This window comes from Octodon degus, unplaced genomic scaffold, assembly GCF_000260255.1.
Source record: "Octodon degus isolate 3935 unplaced genomic scaffold, OctDeg1.0 scaffold00142, whole genome shotgun sequence".
NCBI lineage: Eukaryota > Metazoa > Chordata > Mammalia > Rodentia > Octodontidae > Octodon > Octodon degus.
Genome location: NW_004524718.1, coordinates 2,364,126 through 2,377,162, shown reverse-complemented (window position 1 = coordinate 2,377,162; position 13,037 = coordinate 2,364,126). Strand labels below are relative to the sequence as shown.

The window sequence follows — 13,037 nt, the reverse complement described above, 5'->3', positions numbered from 1 at the left end:
TGTGGTGCTGGGGGATTGAACCACGGTCCCTGTGCTTTGCTAAGCTTGTTCTAAGTAGGTGCTGTAGACCACTGAGCCATCTCACCAGCCCCTGTATTTTATTTACTGCAGTTGAATTTGGAAGATAGAATTGCTTTGTTCAGTGTTCGGTGTCATAGAACATTTTTTCTTACATTGTTGCTTTCTGTTAAGTAAGGATGTTGAGACATCTGGGCTTTAGGCCTCTAGGCAGCACCACTGAGCACCCTTTTGTTTGGGTGGCAGCTTTTCTATTTTTATTGCTTTGTTTGGTTAACTTCTGTACCCTTTCTTTCTAACCTGATCAACATTCCTAAAATACGGTTTGATTCAGAAGTAAAATGTATGAGGAGTTGATTCCTTTATTATAATTTTTGGAGGCTCTGTGTTGGGAGATAACCAAGTTTCTAAAAATGTCTTTAAGTCTGTCAGAATATGTGCACATGGGCATGCATGGTGCATGTGTGTGTGTGTGCATATGTGTGTGTGTGTGTGTGTGTTGCATCCAGTGCTAGATGAACACTAAACATATACTCTACCAGTGGCCTACATCCTTAGCACAAAGTAAGAAAAGCATTTTAGCAAGACCTGCAGTATAAATTGACATCCTTACAGGTACAGTTATAATATGAAACTAATTTATATAAAATTCCAATATCTGGATTATTTCTTTTACACAAATATGCAGCTTATACTTGCTCATTATAGGTGAACTACTTATTGTAAACCTAAATGGGGATAGTCCTAATTTTCCTTCCACACTGAAGCTGCTATGCTCCTATACAAATGTGTTTAAAATAAACTCATTGTAACCATAACACTAAACAATAGAAATTATATGGTGACTATTCCTTGAAAGATATCTGGTTTTAAAATTAGAAAAAAGAAGTCATATAAATGATTATCGACATTTTGTGAAAATTTTATTCAGCTAGACATGTTTTCAATTATTAATAATAAACAGTGCTTATAAATATTTGACATTGTTCCAAGTGAGAGAAATATTATTACTGCATCATCTCCATCTTGTAGATGTGGAAGTAGGTGCAGCGAAGTTAGGTAGATTGTGCATAAAGTGTGATTAAAATGTCAAGAGTCTTTTTTTGTGATACTGGGGATCAAGCACAGTTTTTCAATTAGATGAAATAAGGACTCTGCTACTGAGTTATATCTGTAACCCCTCTTTAAAAAATAAATTTATAAATATATTCATTTATTTGATGGAAAGTCTGGATTTTAACCTAAGCAATCTGTTTTCAATATCTAGTCTTTGAATCCATATTTTATACAGAGAAGCCAATATAAATAAAAATGTATTTTTTGCCTTTATGTCTCTAAGTTAATTATCATGCATAAAACTGCTATTTTTACAAAATTTACTCTCCTGGAAAAAATTATTGTTAAGCCAATCTGCAAACCTTCCTCATGCAATAGTTATTGTTTTGGTCATGCTCAATTTCTTTTCAATTACTAAAAGAACAATGACTAGCACCAGAAATTGTGTCCCATGAAAAATAAAATTTGCAGCTTCTTCTTGCCTTAACGCTCATTTACTGTAATGTCTCCATTTTCCAAAAGAGCTTTCACCGTGCAATCTCAACATGTTTGAATATTTCCAGACTAAAATCTTTAACTCTGGACTTCATGATTTTACTTTTTTCTTTTTAAGCAACATCATGTCTTTCTTTCAGTTTAGCACCCATGACCGAATGGCTGTAGGGAAGGCTTTATTTGCCCTTTTGGGGTAAGATTGTTTTCAGCATGTGAAGGACAGAGAAGCTGAACAGAGAAGAACACATAAATACCAATAAGTAGAGCAGGCTAAGATAGGAGGAATCAATCATTATTACACCAGACATGTGTGATTAAATGTCTTCAAAACAATGAAGCTCATCAATCAGAATCCTTATGCAAAAGCAGAGCATCCTAGGAGAGAACTGAGGCAGTGTTGTAACCATGCGGTCTCCTCATGGCTGCAGATCACAGCCACCTACACACGGGGAGGACGTGTCCTTTATTTGAAATCTTTTTTCTACAATATTAAATCTTCAATTGGAATGTGACTTGGTAGGGCAATTGCATGCTCTTCTGATGTGGGTATCACTGGTGTGTAATTCACCTCTGCAGGAAAGCTTGCTTTGTCCAAGTGAGTTAATATGCACTCACATAATATGATTGCACACTGGAAAATTGTTGTATATGCTTTTCAATCTTCCTGCAGCTAAAATAGCATAACAGTTAAATACAAGTTATATATTTATATGAAGGAAATTAAGCTTTCAGGATTTACAGGTCTTTTATATATACTGCTTATTCTCTGAAGTGCTCTGTAACCCAATAACTGCCTAGCTTGCTTTGTGTATCACTTTTGCTAAGGTAGTTTCGACACAGAGTCAGTGATACCTGTTAAAAAGATATAATGAAAATATGTCTTTATTTTGTATCTCCCTTCAACAGTTATCCCCATAGTGGTGATTATTTTGCTGCTTATTTCCTAGTGGATGTGCACTGTGTGCATGTTCAGGATTAGAAAGGAGAACTGGGAGCCTGTTAACTTGTATCAGCATTAGCTCTGCAAATTTCTGGCACGTCTAATAGGTCTGAATATGAGAAGCAAAAACTATGGTGGTTATCAAGCCATATTTCACCCACAAAATGCTTTTACTTAAACTATTTAGTTATTTCAGACAAAATAGTATCATTTGTGTATGAACTCTCAATAATCTCATGTTTTTTTCCCTTGCATGAGTAGACACAGCCTTTACAGTTATTTGGTTTATAACTTCATGGTCAGAGCTTCTTAGGTCTGAACTCATTTCTTAAGGAGACTTTTGAAAAAGATTTACAAAACCATGTCTATTTTTGAAATTATAAGCTAGAATTGTTCTGCCTGTGCAGGCATGATGACCCAAATCTCTTTCTGCAAAATGTCTTTTAAAAATATGTAATCACTGGATTTATTAACTAATTTTCCTTTTATTATTTTAGACAGATTTACATGTTTTAAAGCTGGAGAGAAAAGCATCAGGAAAAGCCATCCAGACATTCCTCCTTCAATATTCTAATAAACCAGACTGAGCTTTTACATTAAAATGCCTTTTTGGGTAAACAAGCTGCAATAATGATAATTAAATACTACTCTGCATGAGATTCTTTAAATAAGTGAATAAGCTGCATCTATGGAGAGAGAAGACTATAAAATGTTTCCATTAACATGTTGGGAAGATACAATATGGCAAGGTCCTAAATAAAGCATTTACCTTACAGCATAAATGTTCAAGTAGGTGCAGATTATGTGTTTCCTTAACACAGGGCCCAGAACCTAGTAGTACTATCTCTGCCATAATTTTAAGACATGCACATTTACGAACATAGATCTCTCTGTACTATGGCTATGCAATGCTAATACTTAGAAAATAAAAGCCAAAATTTGAGAGAGAATGTGCAAAGAGATGAGAAACAACAGAACAGAGCAAAACATGAATATCAGTTCCATTTTAAAAATTTGTTGAAAGAGTGACACTGAATAGATGTGTAACAGCTAGATAGAAATAGAGAGAAACACAAGACTGATTGTGACTCTTGTCAATGGTTCTCAGGCCAAATTATTGATAGTATTTTTTAAGGAAATATCATAGAAGAGAAGATAAATTAGTAAGGCCTTTAGGTTCTACTAAATTACTTTGAAACAATACAATACCAGTCTTTTTGCACAGGAAAATTTATATGTACCAAGGAATCTACTATCTTGTCTACTTGAGAATATTAACACACTTTTATTAACAGATTGGTATTTGTGTTATTGTCACCATCATAATCATGTCTATGCTATGCCTTCAATTTACACACTGCTGATGAAAAGGGTCCATAGTCATATGTAGACCAGTTATCATTGTTTCTTTTACTGAGCTAAAAGAGGCAATTTTCTTTCTCTTTCTCTTGATTGTGATGGTATTTGCCAATGAATTAATTGACTTTTGGATTTCCCCAAAAGTCAATTACTCACATACTACACCCAAGTTTTTCCCATAAGAACTCTGGACATTCTATTTCTCCTACTTATTGAACATTTAGAATCTTATCTCCTATTTATGTGAAGCTGCCTGAGAACACAAAGCTCCTTCTTACCTGTGTGGTAAAACTTCCCTGAATATCCAAGGTTGAAGGTAAAATTTGCAACCTGAGTGCGCAGTAAATTTTGAGTCTCTAGTAATGCCTGAAATAAATAAGAAATTAACATGATTTTAGAAAATAAATATGAAGAATTGGGATGCCTCTTTTGCAAATGTGTGTGCATGAATGAGATAGAAAAATATGGGCCTTGTTGCTTTTTGGGTGTTTGATGGGCACGGTTATGTAGCATTCACACTCCAGGTAACATAATTACTATAGTTATTATTTTTACTGAAGGTTACCAAATTATAAAACAATTAAGTCCTAAGCACATTATGCATTGCTAAGGGCAAATCTCTAACTGCACACTGCTGAAATCATTTTTCATGTCTATGAGAGTCATTTCTTGAATTTTAGATCACTCTATTTCCCTTCCTCTGGGAAAGGTTTTCAGAATTGGAGCATGTAGATAAGTTCTCTATGTATTGGTAAGAAATAGAATGAACTTTTTATTTGAACTAGAGTTTAACATTTTAGTTAACTGTTAGTTTAATCACCATTTTAAGCATAATTATCTGAATGAAAGCTTGAGTTTTACTTTCCTAACTAAAGAGTAGCCATATTTTATAAAGCTTTACTCGAAAATTTGGAGATAAGAAAAAAGAATATAGAGAAATAAGTACACTTTGTGTTACTAGTTGTGTAAAGAAATATTTTCTGGTTTTTTTTTTTTTTGTGTGTGTGTGTGTTTGTTTGTTATTGGGGATCAAACTCAGGACTTTGTGCTTGCCAGGCTGGCGCTTATGCCACTCGAGTTGTTTCCCTGGCCCAAAGAAATATTCTCTAAAGATAAATTTTTTTTCTAATTTCTAGCTATAAACTTATAGTATATTTTAGGCAAGGTGAGAAGGCATTGATAATAATTAGTCTGTATTAGTCATGTAAAATTTCTGCCAATCCTTTCAGTAACTATTATTCTTGTGTCAACATATGTAGCATAATTTAGAACTCCCATATCCATGGGTTTTGGTTGCTTGTTGGTCTGCTTATTCATCCAGGCTGCCTTTCACACATTTAAAATGGATTTTTAAAATGTATTCACTTTGTCCAAATGAAAATTAGAAGCTAGCTTCAAGCTAGGGACAGCAGTAAGACTGATTTTTGGATACTGCTATCCATCTGTTGAGGGGAGTAAAGATTCAGAGGTTCAGACAGTTTATTTTTTTTTTTTTTAGCCATGGTGACTAAGCATTTGCTTTAAAAATTTGTGAAACTATGTATTCTATTAGTCTTGAAAATTAGTTTACTTTGAAAAATACAAAGAAATGAATATAATGAATATATAACTAAAAGTTTGATAAAATATGTTGTCAGAGGGTATCCGATGCTGTAATTATAAAGTGGAAAGCAAGACTAATAATACTCAAATATTATCACAGGAATATAAATATATACTCATTGGTTTGACTCACTCCTATGAAATATTTCACAAGTCTTTAAAGTATCATTTAAATATTTAAAAAGAGTGGGGTTAAAAATAAAGCAATAAAACTGTGTTTATTTGTAAACACAGCCTTAAAATAAGATCACGCATTGCTTTTTCTTGGTGAGCTGCCTTTTTTTCTTCCCTTTATTCTATATACAGCCTCTGAGCATTCCTACCATGAAATACATATTTCTGTATTGTCTTTCTTCACTTATACCCTGTTTACTCAGTTTGCTTTGAGTTCTTTAACTCATTCTGTATTCTTTATTCTGTGCTTAATTCCAGCATTCATTCTTGGTATTGTAAATGGTTCGTGTTGAGTTTCATAAAGGTGGCTCCTGTAACGGTATACTTCACTGCCTATAGGAGGGTGATATAAAACAGATAGCCGTAGAAATGTGTAATGGAAAACCCTGAAAAGGGTGACAAAAGAGATCTTGTTCATGCTGTGATAGATATAAAGGAGGGATTTGGGGCTGGGGAATGAGGTCTCTACATTTGCTGCTTTCTTATGAGCAATGTAATGGAGATCAAAACGTGGATTTTTCCCTGATCAACTTCTCAGAACCTTAAACAGTCCCAAATTACCTCTTTTTTTTGTGGGGGTGAAAATCCCATGTCATCTCCGGTGGTGCTCTCCCTTGCCATTTCCTTCACTCTCAGCCTCCCTACTTGCCCTGTAGTCACTGGGACCTCCTGAGGCAACCAGTGCTCTGCAGCCCCGGGCCTGGGGGACAATGAATTGATGTCTCAGACTGTACAAATCATCTTACCTCCCTCCTCTTTCCAATTACTAGTAGGATGCTAAAGCACTTATTTCATGTTATTACTGTGAAAAACCTGATGTTATAGGTCATGCAAATTATCTATGTGTCTGTGCACATAGATTGAAAGCATACTGTTTTTTCACCCTGTATCTGTCTCCTAGGTACTTCACACTGGGCATATCATTCTCCCCACATCGGTTAGGAACCCTTGGTGCATCCACACTGTAACTGAGCTGTCTCCCTTGCTCTTTCCCACATCACCAGGTACTAACCTTAAACTAAGCACTCCTCTGCGTCTCACGATCCTCCATGCCATTTTCAGTCCTTTTCCCCTGCCTAGAAAATTTCCTTTTTGCCCTTTGCTATTTCCCAAATGTAATCTCTACCCAAGTGTCATCATTTTATGCAAAGCTTTTTTTGAATTTTTAATAATTTCTTTAGGGCAGGCCAAATAGCTCAGTGGATTAAAGCAACTGCAAGCAGGTCCAGGGGACAGGGTTCAATCCCCACCCCAGGGGTGCACTGCGATGGCAATTGAGACTGGGTGTGGTGATACGCGCCTATAATACCAGCTCTTTGGAGGCTGTAAACAGAAGAATCACTTTGAGTCCGATCTAGGAGTGAGACCCTGAACACCTTGTAGACCCTTCCCTAAAATGCAAAAAAAAAAAAAAAAAAAAAAGACTTTCTTTATCTTGCCTCCCAAATAAGATTTCTAATTTATTTTCTGAAGACTTGGGTTATTTTCTACCGTGATTACATGTGTTGGAAATATTATTTCCTTCTGTATCCTCTAAACAACTTCAAGTTGATCAAACCTTACTCATTTATGTGTGTTTCATGTTGCTAAATGTATCATGTACAAGCGAAAGCTGTGCAACATAAGGCAGTGATTACAATTAGTTTCACTAACTTTTATTAGTAGCATATTTCCAATAGTAAAATGACAAATGTGATTCAGAGGCTGTGATTGTTAATTATGATTTGTCAAATTGCACAAGGACCGCTTAGTGAATTATTAATTTCTGGATATTTCTTTGGATGGGTGACATGTGGATCAGCAAACTGAGGGGGAAAGCTCACCTGGGTATGGGTAGAACCAACCAATAGGCTTGTACTTTGGACAGAATGAAAAGGCAAAGAAGGAAATTTTGGATATTAGCCTCCAGTTTGTTCAGTCTTCCAGAGCAGACTCCAGGGTAGACTGTTTGGTCTTCTGACAGACTCACAAGTGTGACTACGATGTACTTCCAGGTATTTGACCTTTGATTGCTATTGCTCCTCCAGCTTTATAGCGAACTGATGGCCACTGTGGATTCTTTCACCTTTGATTCTGCCAATGGGTGCTGGAATTCTTCCCCACAAGGATTGTAAACATTATTCTGTACTACAGAGATGTTCTACTAATAAAGAAGCAAAACCCCCCAAATCTTCAGAAATAGAGAAGAATGGATTCCTCAAATAATAGTACTGAACAAAAATATAGGATTCTTTTGCAGAAAGGAAGTTTCGGAGTGTGTGGCTTCTCCTATTAAAATTGTTCTTTGGCTTTTATATGAATTTAGTGCAGGGTCTATAGGGTCTACAGGGTCTCCCTACACAGATCAGACTTGTAGTGATTTTCCTGTTTTCAGCTTCCCAAGTTCTGAGAGTTTATAGGCATGGACCACCATGCCCAGTCTCAATTGTCATCTCAGTGTGCCCCAGGGGTGGGGCTAGCATAGTAGGCTGGGGATTGAACCTCTGGCCCCTGCATCTGCCTAAGCAGGTGCTTTAATCCACTGAGTTATCTGGCCGGCCCTAAAATCATTCTTAATTGAACAAAAACCTATGCAGTCAAAGGACATGTTGGTGTTTCAGAACCACTTGGTTTTTACCTTTCACCCATCTATTCAAGTGTTTGGTTTCTATCTTTTTTTCTCAGACCCTAGGGAGCCAGGCATGTCGAGCAGAGTTTCTGTTCCCTCTTCTGGCCTCATGTGATTGTTCCCTCATTTATTGATTCATTTATTCTCTGCTGGTGTTTGGGGCACTCTTCCAGGTACTAACAGTAACTGTGGAAATGATAACTGTGCTATGTTAGATAGTGAGAAACAGGATTACTATTTATTTAAATCTCCTGATAGTCCCTTACAGATGGAGAAAATAAGCCACCATGAAATGTCTGACACACAGAACTTTCCACTTTGCTCTTTTCATGAAACTTGCAGTCTGTTCCTGAGTTATATATACAGCAAATCAATGGAATTATCACTTAATGGGAAATTGTTCTTTTCTTCCAAGCATAATTTCCACCTATGCCATTGTTGAAACTAACAAAGAGCTCCTGCATTTCAGCAACATATGCTATGATATTAATGAAATCCTCTCAGAAACAGTGGCCTTTTAGTGGAGGAGTGAGGGTTAGAATGCCCCTGTGGGGATCAGAGGACACTGTTTCAGATGGAAAAGAACATGGTCTTCTTAAAATCTAGCCTTCTCCTTCATTTTATAGAAGATAAGCTAGAAAGTTCAAGTTAACACCCTTAGCTACTTGCTGAGAAGGAAACAAGAAAACAGGAAGATCATTTATGGAACTTTACAGGAGTTACAGTAAAAGATAACAGAAACATGGCTACTATTGGTGGTACAAGGAATAGAAGAAAGCAAATGGAGTGGTGTTGATGAATGATGCAGGAAGTGAGACAGAGAGAGATTTCATGAATTATTGAGGTTTCTGACATTTAGTGAAGTGGGGAAATTTGGAAAGGGTGTTCAGGGAAAAAAATCAATTTGTCCCCCGTTATCTTAAAGATGAGTTCCCACAATAGCATGACTGTTGCTGGAGTCTCTCTGTCAACATTAATAGAAAACATAGAACTTAAAGTCCTTGGTTTTAACTCTTTCTTACCCAGGATTGGAGGGTAAAATGCAGAAACTCAATGATAATATAATGTGTTTGTGGGCTAGAGGAGTGCTCTTATTGAACAAGGAACACTTGTTAAGTATTGGAATGTAAACAATGATACTGACTGAAGATACTGGGAAAGAAAAGAAAAAAATAACAATTGTTTTGACCTCAGAAAATAATGTTAATTTATCACTACATACGTAGTTCACATTTTCTGCTTGATTTTCAGGGAACACAGCAAGATTATATACACTAATAAATCAGAAGCATTTTTATAGTACTGTATACTTTATTTGATTGTATCAGCAAAGCACTGCCTGTACGTCTGTTTCTCTTTCTAGTGGGTGCTTGTCTCGTGCCCTATAGTTTGTACTGGAGATGGACCTGTGCATCTCAGTGTCACAGAATTTTCAGTCCCTGGCAGCTGTCCCTTCTGAAAGTATCCAGTCAGAAACATGGAGTCTTCTGCTTTCTGTCTGGCATTCTGTTCATCATTCTGGGACTGACCAGAGATTTGCTCTTACAAATGGTGAGACTCTTCTCAGTTCTTCTGAACCACAACATCTCTTTCTGGCATATCCTTGGTTTCATTCCAAGTATATTATCAGAAACCATGAGCACCCATGTTCTGTGACTTTACTTTCATAATTCCTATATCTATTAGTTATCTTTCCACTCCCTGAGATAATCCAATCAACCTTCAGGGAGGACAGTTTGATTTTGATGTGTGATTTCACAGGATTCGTTGTAAAGTCTCTTGGTCCTGTTATTTGTCCTGTTGTGGCAGTGTATTATGGTAAAAGAGGTTAGTGGAGGAGGACTATTCATCTATTGAAAGACAAGATGGAAAGAAAGACATAAGAAGGTGCCAGCACCCCATATTGACTCCCGGGAAGTCCGCAAGGGCCGTACTTGGATCCACCTTATGAAGGGACTACCATCTTCCAGAAGGGTATCCTCAGGATCAATGTATTAATGCATGGGACTCTAGAAGTCCCGACTCAAGCTATCAGATGAAACTCTGCTCAACTGATTAGAAAATCTAATTAAATAAGGAAATTAGAATCAAATGTGAGTTCATGATGGTCCTTTAATTATTGTTATTTATTACTAATGTTCTTTTTCATGACTTGGTTCTTCTAAGCCTGGTCTTCAAGTCTATTAATTTACTCTATAAGTTTTTTCCCTATGAGTGGGCATCATGACCTATGAGATTTTTTTGAGGGTAAAAGGAGAAATATAAATTGTAAATTCAGTGTTCTTTAAGTCCCTAAAAATGTTTATAAAGCAATAACAGAGTAGGAATTTCTGCCATGTTCCGGGAACCCCCAGACCCATTCGTAGCCCAGGCTCGGTGAGTGTGTGGGAGAGCTTCCTGCTACACTGCGCCAGCAGGACCTATTACTGGTACCAGCCCAGGCCCAGCATGGGTGAGACCCTCTTCCACCCCTTTGGGACACCGCCCAACACTCCGCAGCACCTCCCCCACATGCCCTCCAAGTAGGAATTTCTGCCGTGTTCCGGGAACCCCCAGACCCAGTCTTAGCCCAGGCCCGGCGAGTGTGTGGGAGAGCTGTCTCTCCCGACTACTCCACCATTCCCCTCCAGGCTCAGCTCAGGTCTGGCATACAGACATGGGTGTAACCCTGCAGCTACAATCCCTGCAGAGAGTATAGAGGATAGAACCACCCAGCTAGTCCAGGAGCAGAAAAACTTGCCAGAGGGGCACAACAAGTTCACCCCCAAGGGCAGCAGCAGGAAGGAGCTAAGCACAGCAGCCAGACCTAAACCAGGCACAGCTGGATAAATCCAAACATTGTAGATCTGCACCTGAACTTCAGTACGTGCTAATGTTATAACTACAACGAAGATCTACAACAAAGTTCAGAAGACAGTGCTAAGCAAAATGACAAGAAGGAACAAAATGCAACCTCAAAAACCAAGCCCACCCATAACAAGTGCAAAGGACACTAACACAGAACAAATTGGGAATCACACAGTTGAAAGCAAGGAATCAATGGCTTCTGTAATAAAAAATAGCTGCAGAAAGGTATAGAGGAACTCAGATTGGAAATAAAAAAAGAAATCCCTGAATTAATAACATGTGCATAAAGAATCAAATGCAGAAACATATGGAGGAAACCCAATGCCCACTCAGAACAAGTGAGGAGGACACTAGCTCGGCTCAAATGTATGAATTAATAGCCCCGACAGTTAATAAGCAAAAGCAGAAAGATATACAGGAACTCAGAGTGCAATTCTTTTCTGAAATAAAAAAAGAATTCTCAGAACTCATAGCATCTGAAGTAAAGAAGCAACTATAGGGAGGAAACCCAATCTGAAAAAAACTCTGCAGTAAAAGAATTTATAACTGCTTCTAAAAAAGACATTGATAAAAAAAATAGAGAAAATTAGAAAAATGATGGATTTGTTGAATGAGCTATATAGGAAAGAAATAGATCACATGAAGCAGAGTCAAAGAGAAATAGAGGAAATTAAAATCTCAATCACAATCTTGCAAAACCATTTAAGTGAAAGTGAAGGCAGAGTTTCAGATCTTGAAGATGCTGGTGCAGCTAGTGAAAGGTAAGAAAGGATCTCTTAAAAACAACGAGGTTACAGGAAAGAATAATCCATCCCCTGCAAGATGATGCAAAGATGAACAATGTGAGACTAATAAGCATCAATGAGAAAGAAGGAGTCAATACAAATGACATTAAAACAATATAGGCAGAAATAATAACAGAAAAATTCCCAAATATGAGGAAACAATCTATCATTCAGGTAACTGAAGCATACAGAACGCCAAGTAACCTCAATCCAATGAAAAACACATCGAGACATATAATAGTCAAGATAACAGAAATTCAGCACAAGAATAACATACTGAAAGCCACCAGAGAAAAGAAGCAGATCACATTGAAAGGAAAACTTATCAGAATTACACCGACTTCTCTTCACAAACCATGAAGGCAAGAAGAGCATGGAAGAGAGTACTTCAAGTCCTTTATGAAAACAAATTCCAGCCCAGACTACTATATCCTGCAAAACTCTCTTTCAAGTTTGATGGAGAAGTGAAATACTTCCATGACAAAGAATAGCTAAAGAATTTCATGATAACAAAGCCAACTCTACACAGGTTACTGAAAGATGTTCTAGAGAGGGACCAAAATGATCAGAATTCCACGAATGAAATCAGAAGCAACCAACTAAATAGGGCAAGCAATGAAACACAGGAGAAAAAGGAATAAACGACAACAGGTAAATAACATGTCAATCATAAGCCAATGCATCTCAATTCTAACCATCAATGTAAATGGACTCAATTCCCCAATTAAGACAAATAGACTGGCGCAGTGGATTAAGAAACAAAATCCAACAATATGCTGTATACAAGAAACACATTTAACTCATAAAAACATTCATAGGCTGAAAGTCAAAGGATGGAACACAATACTACATGAACCAACACCTCAGAAAAGAGCAGGAGTAGGAATCCTATTCTCAGACAGTCTTAACTTCAAACCAACAATGATCAAGCAAAATAAAGAAGGCCACTATATACTGGTTAGGGGAAAAGTTCAAGAGGAAGAGGTAACATTCATAAATATGTATGCACCAAACACAGGAGCACCCAACTATATAAAGCAAATCTTAATGGGCATGAAAAATCTAATATCCAATATCACAATTTTAACAGGAGACCTTAACACCCACTTATCTCCAAAGGATAGGTCAACCAGACAAAAACTTAGCAAAGAAA

General features: G+C 37.1%; 1 protein-coding gene across 1 annotated transcript in view; it reads right to left on the bottom strand.

Annotated features, from left to right (window-relative positions):
* The window catches only part of Ndst4 (N-deacetylase and N-sulfotransferase 4), a 358,303-nt gene that overhangs the window by 174,163 nt on the left and 171,103 nt on the right, over window positions 1-13,037 (bottom strand). The window contains exon 3 of the mRNA XM_004641792.1: window positions 4,147-4,234. Within this exon, the coding sequence (XP_004641849.1) occupies window positions 4,147-4,234 (88 nt within the window). The remainder of the gene's footprint in view (window positions 1-4,146; window positions 4,235-13,037) is intronic.